Source organism: Antechinus flavipes, chromosome 1 (assembly GCF_016432865.1).
Source record: "Antechinus flavipes isolate AdamAnt ecotype Samford, QLD, Australia chromosome 1, AdamAnt_v2, whole genome shotgun sequence".
Taxonomy (NCBI): domain Eukaryota; kingdom Metazoa; phylum Chordata; class Mammalia; order Dasyuromorphia; family Dasyuridae; genus Antechinus; species Antechinus flavipes.
In genome coordinates, this window is record NC_067398.1 from 84,572,183 (window position 1) to 84,594,157 (window position 21,975).

Genomic DNA, 21,975 nt, shown 5'->3' on the forward strand with positions numbered 1-21,975 from the left:
GAATATAAACACACACACACACACAAAATAGTCCCTACATTCTGGGGGATGGAGTAGGGACAAAGACAACAACATTTATATATAAACATATAAAGAAGTAAATCTGAGAAAAGACTTGAACACAGAAGGTATCGGTGTCTAGGTGTCCAGTAGAAAGAACAAAGGACCGGGCATAGAGAGAGCCTGGGGCTGACCTCAGACTTTTGGGCCTCCATTTTGCCCTGGGTTCCTGGTCTATGAGAGCCCAAGGAGAGAGAGGGAGCTTATTGGCCCAGTAATCCTCAGAGCCCCAGGCAATGCCCACCAATTTGTGCCTATTTGTTGAACTAGACTGCTCTGCTTGCCTCCCAAGGCTGTTGAAAATTCCTAATGAGGTAACAGATATTCAAGGGCTGAAAAAAGAATTAAAAGCCTGTACAAATGTACAGTATCATCGATACCATGAAACCTCAAGCAGGAAACACATCCCATTCCCAGTCTGCAGACTAAATGAGGTTCTCTGGCTCCCTCTGCTGAAAAAGGGCCTGCACAACATGGACCGAGCATGAAAAGTGGTCTGGGAACTGATGAGGCAATTCAAGGAATGTAGATGCATGGAAGAAACCAGGGGTGGTGAAGCTAGCGTGCCCACATGCACCTTTCAGAGATAAGGGTGACCCGGCTCTGGATTTTGTCCTCGCAGACTTCCCTTACTTAGGTCCACTATAAGCTTGCATGTGAGGCCTGATCTAAAATCCCAGGAAGGCCTCCCTTGCACAATTAACCTCTCTTTTTCTGGAGAATTGTAACAAACAAGGGTTCCCGCCTATACGCTAAATTCCACCAATTTATCCTTTAAGGATCACAGGCCCCTCCAGATTTGAGACTGCCTCCTTCCAAGGCCCTTCCTCACCATGCCCAAGACCAGGATAACAAAGCTAAGAGACGCCAGAGGTCATCTAATCCAATGTCTGTCTGAACAGAAATCTCTTCTAGAGCATTTTCCAAAAGTGGTCATACAGACGCCGTCTGAAGACTACTAGCGATAGGGAAGTCACATCTTAAAAACAGAGAAAACTGAACTTTTGGACAGCTTTTTTAAGGGAGTTTTTCCTTAGTAATCATGTTCTCCCTAAACCTCCTCAGTTAACACCCTCTGCTTCTTTAATCAATCCTCTCATAGCTCTGAATACCCTCTTATCAACATCCTTCTTCAGTGTGGGGCCCTGGATGGAACATGATACTACAGCCCAGGGCTGGACACCATCTGAACTTCAGACATCATGCCTCTTAACACAATGTCAGAGAGCCAAGTTTTTCTGGCTGCCAGGTTACACCACTGACACATTTTGAGGTCACAGCCACTAAATCCTTAAGTCCTTTTAAGTGAATTGTTGTCATTCAGAGAATTGTGCTGGCTTGCTGAAATCTCTTTAGGTTTTCACTCAAGGAGGTGACACTGGTTATCCTTCCCAATTTAATAACTTTGATGCATAATTTCTGTTTTGGAAAGATCTAAGAAGGCATGGAGATGGGAGGAAATGTCCGGTCCACCACCTTACTGTTCACAGGACCCATAAGTCCCTTTCCAATTTAATGGCACTCCCAAATTTGATAAACATGCTTGTTATGCCTTCATCCAAGTGAATGGAATAACAATTGTCATAACTTGGGTTACTTCACTGGAAATCTATCTCTTTGTTGCCATGGATTCTTTCATCATCTCTTTTTGGGGCACCACTGCTCACCCTCCACAACCATACAACAAAGATACCCCATTCCAATCCTGACCCACACAATAATTACCCACCGAATCAAATAACTCAATAGCCATGACAACCTCAATCTCCCCAGACATCATAAATCAAACCATTTCTATCAATAAAGTCAACAACAACCAAATCTACCAAAAAGCCATGATATCTTTTCTACATGCTTCAGTTTGTGCATAAGCATGATAGACTATGCCTGAAATTCTTTTTTTCCCGTCTTTTTTAAAAAAGGTAAATATTATTAAGCTTTAATTTTCACAATATCTTATTTCAGTTCTGAAATCATCCTACAAATATTCACTACGTTAACATCAACCTGATGATCATTTAATAAAGGAATGGATATGTATTTTGTAAAAATAACTTTGATATATTTAAGATTCCCAACAATGACAGCACTAGACCTGATTCCCCAAAGGTCACATGCCTTGAGTCTTTACACATATCCATAGCAATAAAAAAAAAGTTGTTTTATAAGAAAAACAAAACAAAAACAAAAAACTCACAATTCTTACAAACATAAATACTATCTAAATCTACAATCTGGTATAGGAAACAATATGAAATCATTAATATCAGTGCTAACAACTGGTATTATACTAAAAGACACAATCTCCAGTTAGGAATTAGGTATCCCTGAATTTTAGTAAAGCATTTAACAATATCTATAGGATTCATCTGATCCACACAAAGTAATAATGTCAAAAACAGGAAATAAGTTTGTTCTGGAATGACTAGTTCTTGATGAATCTATATTGTCTCTGAGGAATGAACACTAGCTCCTGTGGGCTCCGCCTGCTCAGATATGCCCAGTCAGGCCTCACAAGCTTACCTTTGAGGGTTTTCTTAAGATGAGATAGGAGGCCTCCCAGTCGCTGCAGGTCAAAATAATCTACCTTCCCATTATAAAAGAGTTGTGGGGGAACATAGGCTTCTGCAGAGAGACAGAGAGAACTTGTCATAAGAGCATTTGAATATATACTTCCTCAAGTGCAACACAGATTGATTCTGACATTTGAGTTTCTATCTTTACACAGAAAACCCCAGGGATCTAACTCCAGAACTGACCTATTGGTTTCCTCAATAGGGGAGACAATATATGCTAGCATTTTGCTTTTGCCATTGCAACGACCTTTCTGTTTGTTTCTCTTCTTCTTTTTGCTTTTTGCTGAGGCAATTGGGGTTAAGTGACTTGCCCATGGTCACACAACCAGGAATTGTTAAGTGTCTGAGGCTGGATTTGAACTCAGGTCCTCCTGACTTCAGGGGTAGTGCTCTACCCACTGAGCCATCTCCTCCCTTCTCTTCTTCTTTTTGCTTTTTTGCTGAGGCAGTTGGGGTTAAGTGACTTGCCCATGGTCATACAACCAGGAATTGTTAAGTGTCTGAGGCTGGATTTGAACTCAGGTCCTCTTGACTTCAAAGCTGGTGCTCTATCCACTGAGCCATTTCCTCCCCTTCCTCCTGACTTCAAGAAAGAGAGAGGTCTAAGCTCTCCTCCCCTTCCTTTTTCCCTCCCCTGCCTCCACCCACCAGAATTGTCATTTCCTATACAACACATCAGGACTTGCACAAAGAGTGGGCGGGGGCCATTCTTTCTCCAAGCTTATATATTAATAGAGTATGGTCCAATTACTATTTAGCCTCATGTGCTTGGGACCTCAGTGCATCAACTCAAGCCTCATCCCACTACAAATATAGAATAGTGGAAAGAATGCTAGATCTGGTATTAGAATACCTGGGTTCAAATCCTAGTATTGCCACGTACACCTGTGTACCTTTCAGCAAGTCACCTAAATTTTCCATGCCCCAGTTTTCCCATCAGTAAAATGGGAAAGGTGATCCTTTGGTTCTAAAGTTATGTCATCTGATGGGGAATAAAGGAGTGACTGAAACCATAAATCAGCAGGCATTTATAAAGTGCCTACTATGTGCTACACATTGTGCTAGGAAATATATACATACAAACAATATAACAATCCAGATTGTCAAGTGCTTTACATTCTAATGGGAAACCACACACACACACGTGTGTGTCCCTATTATTATAGAAGGCAATACCATCTCTCCAGTCCCCTGAACTCTTGGTTCCTCCCTATCTCTTTGTTCCCATTTCCAATCTGTTGCCAAGGTCTGTTGATTTCAGCTCTGTAATATCTCTCAAATATGTCCCCCTCTCTTCTCTGTTCCTGAGACCGCCCTGGTGCAGGCCCTCATCACTTCACATTGTATATATATATATAAACACATACATGTGCATATCAAAATAGTTCAAACACATAAAGTCCTGATGTTGACAAAAAGTGTACTAAGCCTTTACAAAATAAATAGGAAGAGAATAAACATAAGGAAATACAAGTTAATTAAGTACCAGTTAGTTTAGAGAGCTAAGGCATTAGCTGTTGGGGAGACCAACCAGGAATGGCTTCCTGTGAAAGATGGAACTTGATCTCCATCTTGAAGGAAAGGAAGGATTCTATGGGCTTAGATAACATCCACTATAATAGCATGGAGATGACAGATAGAGGGCTGGGTTTGAAGAACAGAGAGGACATTTTTGGATGGACTGAAGAATGTAGAAAGAGGAGTGATGTCCACTGAGGCTGAAAAGACAAGTTGGGGCCAAGTTATGAAGGGCTTTAAAAGTTAAATAGAGGGTTTTGATTTTATCCTAAAAGCAATAGGGAGTTGCTAGAGGTGACTGAAGTGGTTAGATTAGAAGTAAAATGCTTTAATAGCAGTGTGTAGTATATTGGACTAAAATGGAGAGAAACTTGATGCAGGAAGAACAGAAGAATTAGATGATGGCTGGAACCAAGGTGGTGGTTGTGTGAACAAAGAGAATGGGTCCAATGCAAGAGAGGTTGAGGAAGAAGAAAAGAAAATACACACACACACACACACACACACACACACACACACGATGAGAAAGAGTGAGAAGTCAATGAAAATACCAAAGTTATGATTATGGGTTTTTGAAAAAATGGTGATATTTTTGATAAAAACAGGAAAGTTTGTAATAAAGGGCAGGTTTGGGGGAAAAGACAAGAAGTTCAGTTTTGAACATGTTGAGTCTGAAATTTCTGTCTTCATTCTCCCTGAACTCTCAGGAGCCTTTGACTCCCCCTGGATACTCTCCTCTCTCTAAGTTTTCAGGACATTGCTCTTCTGTTTCTCCTCCTACCTCACTGACTACTCCTTCTCTGTTCCTTTTACTGGATCCTTCTCCACATCATATCCCCAAACCACAGGTGTACTTCAATGTTCTGTCCTGGATTCTCTTCTCTTCTCTTCTACACTACTTCACTTGCTTATCTTCTCAGATCCCACAGATTTAATGAGCATCTGTATGCTGATGATTCTCAAATCTACTTTTACGTGTATCCCAATCTCTTCGCTGACCTCCAATATTGCATCTCTAACTATGTTGCAGAAATCTTCAATCACATGGCCAATGGACATCCTAAATTCACTACATTCAAAATAGAACTCTTTTTTTTTTCCTAACACCTCTGCCCCACCTTCCCTATTATTATAATAGGTAATACTATCTCTCCAGTCCACTGAACTCTTGGTTCCTCACTATCTCTGTCCCCATTTCCAATCTCTTGCCAAGGTCTGTTGATTTCAGCTCTGTAATATCTCCCCCTCTCTTCTCTGCTCCTGAGACCACCCTGGTGCAGGCCCTCATCACTTCACATTTGAACTAATGCAATAGGCTATAAGTGGGTCTGTTTGGCTCAAGTCTCTTCCAACCCTGCACTTCCACTCAATAAACTACAGTGGCTTTCTATTGTCTCCAGACACAAATACAAAATGCTATTTGGCATCCAAAGCCTTCATAACCTAGCTCCTATTTTTTTAATCCAGTGACCCTGACCTAGCTGTTCCACAAACAAGACACTCCATTTCTTGGCTTGAGCTATGTTTTCTGGCTGTCTCCTGTACCTAGAATGTTTTCCTTACTCTGCTCTGACTACTGAACCCTCTGACTTTTAAGTCCCAACTAAAATCCCACCTTCTAGAGTATACCTTCCCCTATCCCACGTAATTCTGGGGTCTTCCCTCTGTTAATTATGTACTACTTAGCTCATATGTAGCTTGTTTGCATATTATCTCTCCCACTGGATTGTTAGTCCCTCTAGGACAGAGGTTGCCTTTTGTTTCTTTTTGTATTCCTAGCATTTAATCCAATGTCAGGCCACTAGTAGCCTCTTGATATTGCCAGGATAATAGATTTAGAACTGGAAGGTACCTAAAAGGCCAATCTAGTTCAACTGCCTTATTTTATGAGTGAAGAAGCTAAGGGCCAGAGAGCTTATATAACTTGCAGAGGGTTACCCATTTAGTAATTGTTAGGAAGGATCTGAACCCACTTGATTCCAAGTCCTACATTCTATTCCCTTTCAGCAGCAGATTACTCTGAAGTAACACTGCTCCCTGGGAAAGGGGTACAGTCTAGCTTTTATTTTACCTACATATAAAAAGCATTTAATTTGCACAATCATTGACTGAAGGTAAGTACTGCTGCCAAAATCCTTTATTCTTAAGGAAGTTCGTATTTTTAACATTTTCCTTGTCACAAAAAAAAAAATGTTGTTATTAATGCCTTCTCTGGTTCCTGTCCAAGTGAGTAATTTCCATAAATAAAATACCCAGTTGTATTTTGTTTGAATGACAGGAATGGGAAGACCAGGGCCGGGTCATTGTGTCTCATAGGCAGTCAGTGACACTGAATTTATTAGCCCAGGAAGAATGCTCCTGACTGGATAGAAAAGATCCTAAGATCACAGATCTCCAACTGAAAGATACCTCGGAAGACATCTAAACCAACCCTTCATTTTATAGATGAGGAAACCAAAGTCAGGAGAAGGTAAAGAAGTTGCCTAAAATCAAAAGGTAGAAAGTGTCAGAGACAGGATTTGAACCCAGGCCCTCTGGTTCTGGAGCTAGTTCTGCCTCCCTGATGTCATCCACATAGAGTTAATTAACTTCACCAGAGCTGAGGAAGTCATCAGGAGAAAGAAAGGACAGAGAAAAGGGAAGAGATCCAGAATGGAGCCTTTGGGAAAACCTAGAGTTAGAGGACACGTTATATCTGATGAGACTGAGGCAGTGATCAGAGACAGGAGCCCCATGAAAACCCAGAGAGTATGCAGGGATGGAGAAAGGTTAATGAGGTTAAATGTGGCAGAGAAGTCATGAACAAGGACTGAGAAAAAACCACCAGGCTTGGCAATTAAAAATCAGTGATAACTTGAGAGAGAGCAGTTTCAGGTGAGTGATGAGGTCAGGAAGCAAACTGCAAAGGGCTGAGCAGCACGTGAAAGAAAAAAGGAGGCAATGAATGCAGGCAACTTTTTTGCTTTTCCAAGGAGTTTAGCTGAGAAAAAGAAAGGAGATATAGGATGATAATTTGAGGCAATGGTACAATCTAAACAAAGTTTTTTAAACCTCTGGGATACCTGGTTTGAAGGTGGAAGGAAAGGAATCAACAGCTAAGGACAGATATGAAAGAAAGAAAGAGGAAGAGGGGAAAGAGGAGAGAGACAGAAGTGGGGGAAATCTTATGGAGAAGACAGGAGAGGATGTGATTAAGGACATATATAAAGGGCTTGGTCAAAAAAGGAGAAGAGCCTTCTGATAATCAGATGCTTAAGAAAAGGAGAACATTAAAGATACACAGGCATTTTGAAAGAAGTTGGGAGAGGGCACAATTAGGTGGCATAATGGATATAGCACCAACCCTCAAGTCAGAAGAACCGGATACTTGACCCTTACTAGCTGTGTGACCCCAGGCAAGTTATTAATGTGATTGCCTCAGGGAAGTTCTCAGTAAATGGCCTCAATATTCTCAGTAAATTATGGGGTAACATCCTCAGTGAAGAAAAAAGGCGGAGGAATAAGGATGAAAAAAAGGGAAGATTTGGAGTAGTTTCTGTGGGAAGTAAGATAGGAGATTAATTAGGGAAAATAAAAAGATTACCTTACTCCAGACCACCTGAAGTGATATAACATTCACAGTATATCTAGTCAGCAAGGTTGTATGACTTCCTCTAGTTCCTTTCAGGAGCATATGAGTAAAAGTGGAAGGGGGTAGATGGTAGGAATAAGTCAGGTTAGGGTGACTAAAAATCCCAAAAGTATATTTATGTATTTGGAGCATCTGGAGAATCCAACTAGAAGTAAACTGTGACTAAGACAGAAAAGCATTTTAGAAATAAATAAGAAGTTGCCATCCCAGGAGGGCTCTCGGATCTCTCTTATTAGGCACAAATTTGATCCTGGTGTATCTCTGAAACCCACTTTGTTTTTTTCCCTGGTTTGCCAGCAACAAATCATGAGAAAATCTCCAGTGAGTATCATGTTTTACAGTACCTCATAGCTAAAAGTAGACTCAAAGGCAACTAATTCACTCTAAATCTTTATAATTCCAATTAGTGTATATCTAACCTCTACTTGAAGACTTCTGCAGATGGGGAATTCACTACTTCACAAGGCAGCTCACTTTACTTGGGATAGCTTTATAATTGCTAGTATTTCCTTATATTGTCCTGAAATTTGCTTTTTGTTGTTGTTGTTGTTTTACAACTTTTAGAAGAAAGGCAGCAAATAAATTGCTCTGAACTGCTTCCTAAGGCCCTAGAGAGACAAGGAAGGGCAGAGTCCTAGTGGAAGTTCCTTGTGATGGTAGTAAAAGAGTCCCTCTAGTTCACTCAAGAAAAGGATGTCAATATACCTTAGAAGCTTTGCATAGCTACAATAGCAGCAAGCTCTGAATGGGAGCAATGATATTTTAGGAATAAAAGCAATTAAGAACAAAAGCCATTGTGAAGAGAACTTTAAAAGCCAATGATCATTCACTACAATTTACAATGTGATAGAATTTATCATAGGGTCCTGAAATAGAAATAATGTGAATAAAAAGATGCTTGACAAGATTGTGTGATAATCAACTATGATAAACTTAACTCTTCTCAGCAATTCAGTGATCCAAGGCAATTCCAATAACTTTGGATGGAAAATGCCATCCACATTCACAGAGAGAACTATGGAGACTGAATTCAGATCAAAACATACTGTTTTCATCTTTTTTTCTTCTTCTAGTTTCTTTACTTTCTCATGATTTTTCCCTTTAATTTTGACTTTTCTCTCCCAACCTGACTCATGGAAATATGTTTTAAAAATGAATGTACATATATAACCTAAAAGTTAATATAAAAAATTTTTAAACATTTTTTAAAATAGGGAAAAAAGATGCTTAAGAAAGTTTGAATAAATAGCCTTTGATTGTATGTTTTGGTACATACTCAATATGAGTCTAAATTATCTTACCCTACAGGAAAATAGGAGGGGAATGGGATATAGAAAGGGGAAGAGAGTAATAAAAGATAGGGCATATTGAGTGAGGGACTGGTCAGTAAAAAAAAAAACAAGTGAGAAGGCATAAGGGGAAAGGAGAGAGAGAATAAATGGAGGGGAAATATAAAAGAATTTTGAAGCAAGTTTCTCTGATAAGGCCTCATTTCTGAAACATAGAGAATCAAATTTATAAAAAATAAGAGCCATGCCCCAGTTGATTCTGAAAGTCATCCTAGATTTCTATCTTTTCTCTTTCCCTCTCCCTCTCTCTCTCTCCCTTTCTCCCCTATCCATTACCACGGAGTTGACAAGTATGTGTGGTCTTGGACAATAGGGCCTAGAGAGTTCACAGATTCAGAGAATGTAGGCTTGGAAGGGACCTTGGAAATCATGTGGTTCAAAAGTTCTTTGTGTGTGTGTGTGTGTGTGTGTGTGTGTGTTAAGCCATTCTTTTGAGAAGGGAATCGCAGGTTTCATTAACCTGCCCAAGGGGTACATGACAAAAAAAAAAAGGGTTAAGAAATTCTACTCTGAGATGGAGCAAGATGGTGGAGAAAAATCAGGAAGGTTTCCTCAGAAGCAATATTAAATCAAGCCTCCAAACAGATTCAGGAATAATAGAACCTATAAAAGATGGAGTGCAATAATTTTCCAGCTTAAGAAAACTTAGGATATCAGGAAAGGTCTGTCTCACTTGGGTTAAAGATGTGCATGAACTAGTGCAGGGAGTAACCAGACAAGGTAGCAGGATACTCTTTGTCACAGCACAGATCAGTGCCTAACGCCTCTCAGTGCTGGTTTATCGGGTCATGACACAATGGGCCAGTTGTGAAGTCTCCAGAAGGCAGATTGCCAGGCCTGGAACCCAAGGCCCAAGACACATGGGTAATCCTAAAGAGTGGACAAACTACCAGTCCTTGAGGCCCTAGTGCAGAAAACCAGTGACAAGGACTTTGGCCCCCAGCACAAGAAGGTTGGGATAGTGCTCCTGTGCCCCAGGAGCAGAACTTAACTTTAAAAGCCATGAAATAGTTTTTAAAAATGAGCAAAAACCAGAAAAGAGACCTGACCACAGAAAATTACTATGTAACAGGGAAGATTAATTAACACAAACTCAAAAGAGGACAACAATGTCAAGATGTTTATATGGGAAAAGTCACAGAGAAGCCCAAAAAGTCTTCTTGGAAGCTCAAAAGTTATTTTAAAAACCAAATAAGAGAGATAGAAGAAAAATTGGAGAAAGAAATGAGAGGTATGCAAGAAAAGAGTCAACAACCTGGAAAAGGAAGGACAAAAACTGACTGAAGAAAACGACTCTTTAAAAAGTAGAATTGGCCAAATGGAAAAAAAGGTACAAAAGTTCACTGAAGAAAATAATTGCTTAAAAATTAGAACTGGGCAAGTAGAAGCTAATGACTCTGTAACACACCAAGAATCATTCAGACAAAATCAAAAGAATGAAAAAATAAAAGAAAATGTAAAATATCTCACTGGAAAAACTAATGACCTGGAGGGGAAAAAAAAAAGATCCAGGTGAAATAATCAAAGCAAACTGCCCTGATATTCTAGAACCAGAGGGCAAAATAATCATTGAAAAAATCTACCAATTACTTCCTAAAAAAGGATAAAATACAGCTGGAAGACAGAAAGAACCAATACAAATATCAAGGATACAGAGTCAGGAGATTACACAGGACTTAAGAACTTCTACATTAAAAGATCGGAGAACTTAGAATACTATATTCCAGAAGGCAAAGGAGTTTGGACTACAACAAAGAATCAACTACCCAGCAAAATTAAGCATAATCTTTTATGGAAAAAAATGGACATCCAATGAAAAAGGGGATTTTCCAAAATTTCCTGATAAAAAGACCAAAACTGAACAGAAGCATAAAAAGGTAAACAAGAAAGGAAAAAAAAAACAACATGTTATTCAAGAAGGATAAACTGTTTACAACTCTACATGGAAAGTGACACTTGTAATTCTTTTTTTTTTTTTTTAAATAACTTTTTATTGATAGAACTCACGCCAGGGTAATTTTTTACAACATTATCCCTTGCATTCACTTCTGTTCCGATTTTTCTCCTCCCTCCTTCCACCCCCTCCCCCAGATGGCAAGCAATCCTTTACATGTTGAATAGGTTACAGTATATCCTGGATACAATATACGTGTGCAGAACTGAACAGTTCTCTTGTTGCACAGGGAGAATTGAATTCAGAAGGTATAAATAATCTGGGAAGAAAAACAAAAATGCAAGCAGTTTATATTCATCTCCCAGTGTTCTTTCTTTGGGTGTAGCTGCTTCTGCCCATCTTTGATCAATTGAAACTGAATTAGCTCTCTTTATCAAAGAGATCCACTTCCATCAGAATACATCCTCAAACAGTATCATTGTTGAGGTATATAATGATCTCCTGGTTCTGCTCATTTCACTTAGCATCACTTCATTTAAGTCTCGCCAGTCCTCTCTGTATTCATCCTGCTGGTCATTCCTTATAGAACAATAATATTCCATAACGTTCATATACCACAATTTACTCAATCATTCTCCAATTGATGGGCATCCACTCATTTTCCAGCTTCTAGCCACTATAAATGGGGCTGCCACAAACATTTTGGCACATACAGGTGCCTTTCCTTTCTTTAGTATCTCTTTGAGGTATAAGCCCAGTAGAAACACTGCTGGATCAAAGAGTAAACACAGTTTGATAACTTTTTGAGCATAGTTCCAAACCAACAGAATGGTTGGATGTGTTCACAATTCCACCAACAATGTATCAGTGTCCCTGTTTTCCCACATCCCCTCCAACATTCCACATTATCTTTCCCTGTCACTCTAGCCAATCTGACAGGTGTGTAGTGGTATCTCAGAGTTGTCTTAATTTGCATTTCTCTGATTAATAATGATTCGGAGCATATTTTCATATGTCTATAAATAGTTTCAATTTCTTCGTCTGAAAATTGTCTGTTCATATCCTTTGACCATTTATCAATTGGAGAATGGTTTGATTTCTTATAAATTAGAGTCAATTCTCTATAAATTTTGGAAATGAGGCCTTTATCAGAACCTTTGATTGTAAAAATGTTTTCCCAGTTTATTGTTTCCCTTCTAATCTTGTCTGCATTTGTTTTGTTTGTACAAAAACTTTTCAATTTGATATAATCAAAATTTTCTATTTTGTGGTCAATAGTGATCTCTAGTTCTTTGGTCATAAATTCCTCCCTTTTCCACAGGTCTGAGAGGTAAACTATCCTATGCTTTTCCAATTTATTTATAATCTCATTCTTATGCCTAGGTCATGAACCCATTTTGACCTTATCTTGGTGTACGGTGTTAAGTGTGGGTCAATGCCTAGTTTCTGCCATACTAATTTCCAATTTTCCCAGCAATTTTTGTCAAATAGTGCATTCTTATCCCAGAAACTAGGGTCTTTAGGTTTATCAAACACTATATTATTAAAGTTATTGGCTGTTTTGTCCTTTGAACCTAACCTATTCCATTGATCAACTAGTCTATTTCTTAGCCAATACCATATGGTTTTAGTAACTGCTGCTTTATAATATAATTTTAGATCTGGTATAGCTGACACTTGTAATTCTTGAACTACATATCTCTATTATGGCAGAAGAATATTATATATGTATATATAATATAATTTTATAAGAGTGTGGAAGTAAGTTGGTTTTGATGTGATAATATAAAAAACAAGGAGTGAAAAATGAATTGTATTAGAAGAAGAGGAAAAGAAAGGATAAATTATATCACATGAAGAGGTGCAAAAGACATTACATACAGTAGAGGGAAAGACGGCAGAGGTGAGCACTGGTTAAACTTTAATTTCATCAAATTTAGCTTAAAGAAGTAATAACATATACACTCAGTTTAAAATTTTATCTTACTATATAGGGAAATAAGAGAAGAAGGGAAAAGAAAATGGGGGAGATAGGTAGAAGGGAGGACAGATTGAGTGAGGCAGTGGTCAGAAGCAAAAAGCTGGTGAGGAGGGACCTTTTGAAAGGAAAGAGATAACTATAAGGGATAAAATAAAATAGAGGGAAATACACAGTAAGTATAACTATGAATGGGATAAACTCTTCTATAAAATGAAAGTAGAGAATTGAATGGATTAAAAACAAAAATCCTACAATATATACAAAAAAAAAAAAAAAGACAACTGAAGCAGAGAGAAACACAAAGGGTAAAAATAAAAGATTAAGGATCCTAATCTCAAGACAAAACAAAAATAGATCTAATCAAAAGAGATGAAGGAAATTACATCTTACTAAAATAGTAAGTAATATCAATAGTAAACATATTTTGACCAAGTGATATAATACCCAGATTTTAAAAAGAAAAGTTAAGTGAATACCAGGAAGAAATAGACAACAAAACTATACTAGTGGTGATGTCAATCTTCTCCTCTCTTTATTTAATAAATCTAACCGCAAATAAACAAGAAAGAAATTAAGACAGTGAAAAGAATTTTAGAATAGTTGGTATGATAGATCTCTGGAGAAATTTGAAAGGGGATAAAAAATAGACCTTTTTCCTCATAGTACATATAACTTACACAAAAACTGACCATGTATTAGGGCATAAAAACCTTACAATCAAACGTGGAGAGGCAGAAATATTAAATGCATCTTTTTCAGATCATGACACAAAAAAATTATGTGTCATAAAGGACCATGGAAATAAAGATTAAAAATTAATTGGAAACTAAATAATCTAATCCTAAAGAATGAGTAGGTCAAACAAATCATAGAAACAATAATTTCATCAAAGAGAACAACAATAAGGAGACAACATACCAAAACTTATGGGATACAGCCAAAGCAGTACTTAAGGGAAATTTTATATCTCTAAATGTTTACATGAATAAAAAAGAGAATGAACAAATAAATAAATAGGGCATGCAATTAAAAAAGCTAAAAAAAAAAAAAAAAAAAAAAAAAAAGGACAAATTTAAACTCCCCAATTAAATACCAAAATAGAAATTTGGAAAATCAAAAGGGAAATTAATAAAATTGAAAGTAATAAAACTATTGAATTAATAAGCAAAACTAACTGATGGTTTTAAGTTTGTGAAAAAAACTATAAATTAACCTTTGATTAATTTGATTTAAAAAAAAAGAAAAAAGAAAACCAAACTACCAGTATCAAAAACGAAAAGGGTGAATTCACCACTAATGAAGAGGAAATTAAAGCAATGATTAGGAGCTGTTTTGCCCAACTATATACCAATAAATCTGACAATCTAAGTGAAACAGATGAATATTTACCATATTAATAATTAACAGAAATCATATGATTATCTCAATAGATGCAGAAAAGGTTTTTAACAAAATATAACACTCATTCCTATTAAAAACCCTGGAGATCATAGCAATAAAAGATGTTTTCCTTAAAATGATAAGCAAATTTTTCTTAAAATAATAAGCTGTATCTAGTAAACAATACATGTAAGGGGAATAAGTTAGAAATCTTCCCAATAAGATCAGGAGTGAAAGTTGGATGCTCATTATCACCACTATTATTTAATATTATGCTAGAAATGCTAACTTTAACAATAAGAGAAGAAAAAAATTGAAGGAATTGGAATAGGCAATGAGAAAATAAAACTATCACTCTCTGAGGATGATATAATGATATATTTAGAGAATCAACTAAAAAACTACTTGAAAATAATTAACAACTTTAGCAAAGTTGCAGGACATAAAATAAACCCACTTAAATCATAAGATTTCTATATATTACCAATAAAACCCAGCAGCAAAAGAAAGAAAGAAAAATCCCATTTGAAATAACTGAACAAATAAAATACTTGGGAGTCCACCTGCCAAGACAAACCAAGGAACTATATGAATATAACCACAAAACATTTTTTCCCCACAAATATAGTCAGACCTAAACAACTAGAAAAATAGGTAGGCCAAGCTAATATAATAAAAATTACAATTCTACCTATATTAATTTGCCATACCAAACTATCAAAAATTAATTTGTGGAGCTAGAAAAAATGACAAAATTCATCTGTATGAACAAAAGGTCAAGAATATCAAGGGAATTAACAACAAAATTAATTAATAACAACAAAAAATGGAAATGAAAGTGCTCTAAGCATACCAGATCTAAAACTACATTATAAAGCTGCAATAATCAAAACTATTTGGAACTAGCTAAAAAATTCAATGGTGGCTCAGTAGAAGAGAAAAGGTACAGAAGAAATAGTAGTAAATGACTATAGTCATTTACTTTTTGATAAGCCCAAAGACTCCATCTTCTGGGATAAGTCACTAATTGATAAAAATTGAGAAAACTGGAAAATAATATGGTAGAGAAACTAGGCATAGACCAACATTTCCCATGACATATTAAGATAAAGTCAAAATAGATACATGATTTAAACATAATTAGCAAATTAGGAGATTTAGGAATAGTTTACCTATCAGATCAATGAAGAAGAGAAGAATTTATGATCAAATAAGAGATAGAAAAATTATGAAATGCAAAATGGAGAAATTTGATTACATTAAATTAAAAAGGTTCTGCACAAATAAAACCAATTTAACCAAGATTAGAAGGAAAGTAGAAAATAGGAAACTTTTTTTTTTTTTTTTGCTGAGGCAATTAGGATTAAGTGACTCGCCCAAGGCCACGCACTAGGAAATATTAAGTGTCTGAGGCTAGATTTGAATTCAGGTCCTCCTGACTCCAAGGCTGGCACTCTATCCACTGCCTAAAATTTCTTTTTTTTTTTTTTAAACTAGGAAATACACATGTATTTCTGATAAAGACCTCATTTCTCAAATATATACAGAACTGAGTCAAATTTATAAGAGTACTAGTCATTTCCCAATTAATAAATGGTCAAATTTATACATGGAAACTAAAGGAATGCCCATCAACTGGGAAATAGTTGAACAAGTTGTGATATATGAAAGTAGTGCAATACTACTGTGTTATAAAAAATGATGAACAGGCAGATTTCAGAAAGACCTGGAAAGACTTACATGAACCGATGCTGAATGAAATAAGTAGAACCAGGAATACATTGTACACAATAATAGTAACATCATGTGATGCTCAACTAAGATAAACGTAACTCTTCTCAGCAGTAAAATGATCCAAGACAATTTGAAGACTCATGATGAAAAATGCTATCCACATCCAGAGAAAGAACTAGAGAATCTAAGTGCAGATCAAAACATACTATTTTCATTGGATTTTTTTGTTGGTTTTTTCCTTTTTCGTGGTTTTTCCCTTTTGATCTGATTCTTCTTTAATAACATGAATAATTTGTAAATATTCTTAATATGATTATACATATGTAACCTGTATCAGATTGCTTGCTGTTGTGAGGAGAGGAGAGGAGGGAAGAGAGGACAAAAAATTTGAAACTCAAAATCTTATAAAAGTGAGTGTTGAAAACCATCTTTATATGGAATTGGGAAAAAATAAAATACAACTAAGTAGGAAAAAATAATAAAAACATGTTATTAAGGGAAAGAATGTCACTGGTCTGATCATCTTAGGTGATAGGGAACAGAACTGAGCACAGATAGATAGTGCAGCTTGTTGAGGTCATGCAGAATAAATAGCAATTCTGGGACTGAAACACACTCTCACATCTAAATCCAGAGTTTTCCTACTTCACAGAAAAGTGAACCATAAAATCTGATCACTCTGACCAAAAGGGCCTTAGTCTCCCCTCTCTACTCACTGTGGGTCTAAGCAGAGTTAAATGCACAAAAGATAAATTATAATTTGCAGTAACCTGAAAAAATTAAAACCCAGATAAATCAAAAAAGCAGATAACTGGATGCCCATCTTCATAAACATTTGCTGACTGAATTCAGAAGCACAAGGACTATTTTTCTGTCTTATAGGATGTGTGTGTCCCTTTACAATGCCCTTTCTAAGCACATGTCACCTGAGGGACTAGGTAAGGGACATAGCACAGAACCAGGAATAAGGGAGAAGTCTGACAGAGAGAGTTACTGGCAATCTGTGAGATAAGGTATTAATAAGTACTACTGTTTGGTCTTCGGCCTGACCCTTTCCTTTGAAGACTGCCACTTGATGATCTGAGGGAACAGGGAGTTCAGAGGAGAAGAGGAAAACTCTCTGAAAGTCTCAGCTGAAACTGAAATAGGGCACTAAGCCCAATGACCTAGTTTACAAGTTAACAGGTGCAGAATCTAGATTACTTGACTATTTCATTGGAACTGGAAGATTAATGCATGGCTAAAAAAACAACTATTGATGGTTCTACAATGCAACTGAGACCAGAAGACTCAGGCTCCCCATCAGCTTACCTTCGCTGAATGCTGCTGCTGGGTTTGAAGCCTTGTATTCATCCCAGTAGTACCGCAAGGCCGTGATCAGCCGATGCAGAAAGCATACCATGTACTCTGGTGGGCAGAGAACAGTCAGGTTCTAAAGGGAAGCAGAGAAGAGAATGGTTTGCTATCAATTATGATCCTAGTCCTTCCCAAGAGCAGCTCCACTAACGTGCTCCCCTCTATCAGCAACACCTGTATCTCCAGGGCAACACTTCTCAAAGCTTTCCATTTCTCCCAAGACATGTCCCAGCCATGTGGGCAGCAGTAATCAATTAGATGGCCATGTCCACATACTGAGAGCTCCTCCTCTTGGCACAGCCAGGGGTAGGAGAAAAGAAAGCCAGGGAATGAGGATGGCCTTGTTCTATGGCTGAGATACAGCTCTGCCCTTCAGGAATCCCCAGCACCAGGGTGTGGAGGAGGCCAGGCTCTGACTCACGGCTAGCTTCCCAAGACACTCACTCCTCTATTTAGAATTTTTCCAGGCTACCTCACCTTTGACCCCATAGTTCTTTACCCTTAAATTCTCTAATAAAACTTCCCTGATCCCTGAAATCTCAACTAGGCCCCAAACCTGGAGCTTCTTGGTCTCACAATTCAGAGGCCTGGTGCACAGAACCTGTTCCATTACCACTATCTCTGGACGCCTTCTCTAAGCACTCACTTCTCTTTTCCTTTCTAAGCCACATGTTCCATTTCCCTAAGCTGTTTCCCTAAGCTACTTGAGGGCGTGATCCCTTTTGTCTTTGTCTCAGATCCCCAGCACAGTGTCAAGCATGTTGTAGACAATTAATGCTTGTTGATCTTTACAAGTATTAGACCACAAAGGTATTTTCCTCCCTTTATTTATAAGGGGGAGAGAAAATACAAGCTCAGAAATCACACAAGAGGTAATACTATTACCAGGGAAGCTAGGTGGCAGCTGGGCCTGGAGCCAGGGAGACTCCTCTTCCTGAGTTTAAATGCAGCCTCAGACACTTCTTAGCTGTGTGACTCTGGGCAAATCACTTCATCCTATTTGCCTCAGTTTCCTTATCTGCAAAATGACCTAGAGAAGTGGCAGACCATTCCAGTATCTTTGAAAAGAAAGTCCCAAATGGGGTCACAAAGAGTTGGACATGACTGGAAAAAACTGAACAAATTATTCCCACTGTGCAGATGAAGAAACTGGTCATAGTAATTAGAAATTCCTATAAAGTAAAACTATCCTATCCCAGATAAAGTAGTGCTAAGCTTCCAAATCTGCCCCTACTGGCCACTGAGAACACATACAAGTAGCATTTGGGATTTGTCCATCTGGGCCTTCCAGATCAAACTCTCAACAAGTAAAGTAACTTCCTAAAGGCCACTGAATGGACCAAATCCCATGATTCTTTAACTGTAGCTCCTTTGTCTCTACCTTTCTAGCTTTAATTTCTGTCATTTCTCTCAAAGCTATGTGAAACTAAACTACTTTGTCCCTGCACACTTACTGGGTCTCACACCTCCTTTCCTTTGTTCGCCATGTCCCCTGAGCCAAGAATGCCCGCTCTTCCTCCTCCTCTTCACCCATTTAATTCCTACCTGAGCTCTGCAGATCTATCCCAATGCTGCCTCTACCAGGAAGTTGGCCTTCACCCTGGCTGCTTGTGACCTTTCCCCCAGGAGCCTTACAGAGAATTCTGTTTATCCTTTTCTAAAGCATCTAACTCCTATCCCTGCATATTATAGTTATGTGTTTCTTTTTTTGTCCTCCCTACTATTATAAATTCCTCGAAGGCAACAAACAAGTAGAATCTGTACTCTGTCTTCTCTTAGCACTGCAAAATTAATAATTGTATCTACATAGTAAGCATCTAATAAATCTGATACTGCATCGTTCAGCAGCAGGGAACAGTTTCTATTACTTTAAGATCAAAATGCTTCAACCCAGCTCTACCGACACCCTAACTCTGTACCCAGAATTTCAATGAAACCCCGGTAGGTTCCAAAGGAAGAATGAAGCCTTGGTGGAGCAGGACTGGAGGGCAAACAATAAAGTGGTTCCCACCTGGCCTCTCCCACTGGTGCCACACACACTAGAGCCCAAATGGAAGCTCCTGATGAGGTCATCAGAGAGGGCCTGCTTCTTCCCCACAAAGGCCAGACCTCTAGGAACTTGTCCTAGAACAGGAGGCATGACTTCACCCTCATTTATAAGGATAATAGCTGACTTGTAGACAGTGCTTTGATGTTTACAAAGCATTTTATGTATATTTTTCCTTTGATCCTCACAATAACCCTGTGAGGACTTCTGTAGGTATTACTATTCCCATTGTACAGATGAAAAAATAGGTTATAGAGACTCAGTAGTTTGACCGTGATTATATAGCTAAGTTGTAAGAGCATCCCTGTGAACTCCTAGTCCAGGAGTTTGCAAGAAAGGCTGCCAAAATCCTGATTAAAAACCAACAGTACCCAGAGCTTCTGGAGTGGATCTCTACATGGGCCATTTATTGGGGACAGGGAGAGGAGTAAGACCTCTGACTGCTCTGGTATAAAACCCTTCCTGGTGAGGTAAGTCTCTCTACCAACACTGCTGGTCTCTTTCCTAGAGCCAGAGTTGCCTAAAGCACTGAATGGTTAAATGACTAGCCCAGCAGAATGTGTCCTTGGTGGGACTTGACCCCAGGCCACCCTGGCTCCAAGGCTGGCTCTTTATCCACTAAACCATGCTGATCTCTTATCTCCGTGAAGTGGGTAAATCACTAACAAATCTGGACCTCTTCTTAGCAGCCAGGCCCACACTGCAGGTCCTTCCCTTAGAACTTGGCTCTGCTCTGCAAGGAGAGGCAGTATGGGGTAGTAGGAAGCAGACAGACCCTGAAGTCAGATGACCTCTATCCCTAATGACCTGTGGACCCAGGGACTCAGTTTTCTCATCTATAAAACAGAGGTGTTGGACTAGATGGCCTCTGAGGTCCCTTTCAGGCCATAAGGAAACACAGACAAGAACAGCTTTGAAAGTTGCATGTTGAATTTATTATATTCTTAAAAGGAAAAGCAAATTCTACATCATGGAGATTCACATTATTGTACAATTTTCTTTTACTTTTCCACTTTATATAGGGAAATGTTCATTTTATTTAGTGTTAAGTTCTAAATTTTAAAAATTCAAATCAAAATAAAACCCTTTCCTGTTCTAGGTCTAGAGTAATCCATGAACCATTTTCTCTTTTGATGACTGACTCCTAAGGAGGACAGTGATTTCACAAAGAACCACTATGAACATGGCAAAGGAAGGAAGGAGAGAGGACAGAAAAGGGGAGATAATGGAAGAGGGGATGGCAGTTAGCTAGATCTCAAGTCTAAAGCATGGTATAGTGGAAACAGAACTGGTCCTAGAGTCAGAGGAGGACCTGAATCCCTGAATCTCAACTTTACCACTTACTAGCTATATAATTTTGGGCAAATCATTATCAGACTCTCTAATCATCCCCTTCCTCATTAATAAAGGGGATAAGAATACCTGCACTGTCTACCTTATAGATCTGTGAGGAAAATACATCGTAAATCTTAATGTACAAGAAATGTGATTTATTATGGTCTCTGCTGGTTACATTTAAGAGCAGAGTCAAATTTTGGAAATTCCCACTCTCTGATTTTTGCATTGTCTCCTGGAAACCAGCTCTGTGCCAGGCATGTCTTTTTGAGGCTCAAGCAATAGTCTTGTCAGGGCTGCTCAAAACGTCCTTTGGCTCGTCCCCGGGGTAGCCTAAGAATGGGAGGGCCTTCCACTCCCACCCCCCTGAGCAGGTACTCCCCTGCCTGAATAGACCACTCACCCCTCGGCTGCTGGCATTCTCTTGCAGGAACTTTCGAAACTTGTTGAGAAAAATGTATCTGGAAGCTTCACCCTGGGAGAGAAGTAAAGCTGGACTGGCAGCAAGATGCAGCCAGGAAAGGGGAATCGATGGTCTTCAGCCTTTTGCCCACTTACCAACCAACCACAGGAGCATATAAGGTATTCCCTCCTACAAAACGGGCCCAAATGCACACCATGCACAAGACCCGGCTAGGTTGCTCCCAGAGCACCTTCTAGGTCCTATCTCTACCAAGATGTGTGAATCTTCTTCCCTCTCTTAGGGTTTAGGCGCCCCATCCTGGGTACTAAGGTCCCTGATAATTGACTTTCTCTGCCCCAAGGACCTTTCCAGTACTATTATTTTCCCTCGTGTAGACCTACTTACCCCATTATGGTCTTGATTATTCAACAGTAATTTCAGGATCTGAACCTGGAGATCTTCTACCACTGAAAGGGGAAAGCAGACCATCAGAGCCTTGGCAGCAAAGGCTATCTCCCGTCTTAGAGTGAAGCAGTAGCCCTGGTCCTCTTGGGGGGCATGATTATACCCAGTCAGGAGTCCAGCTAGCCCTTCTGGGCACAGATCAGAAAATACTCCCCAACTCTCAGATTCTAAGATGGGAGGGATACTTGAGTGGGGACAAGACTATGCAGATTGGGAAAACAAGATAACAGAAGAGGTAAAAAATCT

At 38.6% G+C, this 21,975-nt stretch overlaps 1 protein-coding gene across 1 annotated transcript in view; it reads right to left on the reverse strand.

The window, feature by feature from the left end:
- The window catches only part of RNF123 (ring finger protein 123), a 112,355-nt gene that overhangs the window by 52,367 nt on the left and 38,013 nt on the right, over window positions 1-21,975 (reverse strand). The window contains exons 18-21 of the mRNA XM_051986466.1: window positions 21,670-21,731; window positions 21,265-21,336; window positions 17,435-17,555; window positions 2,584-2,685 (exon numbers count right to left, since the gene is read on the reverse strand). Coding sequence (XP_051842426.1) covers window positions 2,584-2,685; window positions 17,435-17,555; window positions 21,265-21,336; window positions 21,670-21,731 — 357 coding nt within the window. The remainder of the gene's footprint in view (window positions 1-2,583; window positions 2,686-17,434; window positions 17,556-21,264; window positions 21,337-21,669; window positions 21,732-21,975) is intronic.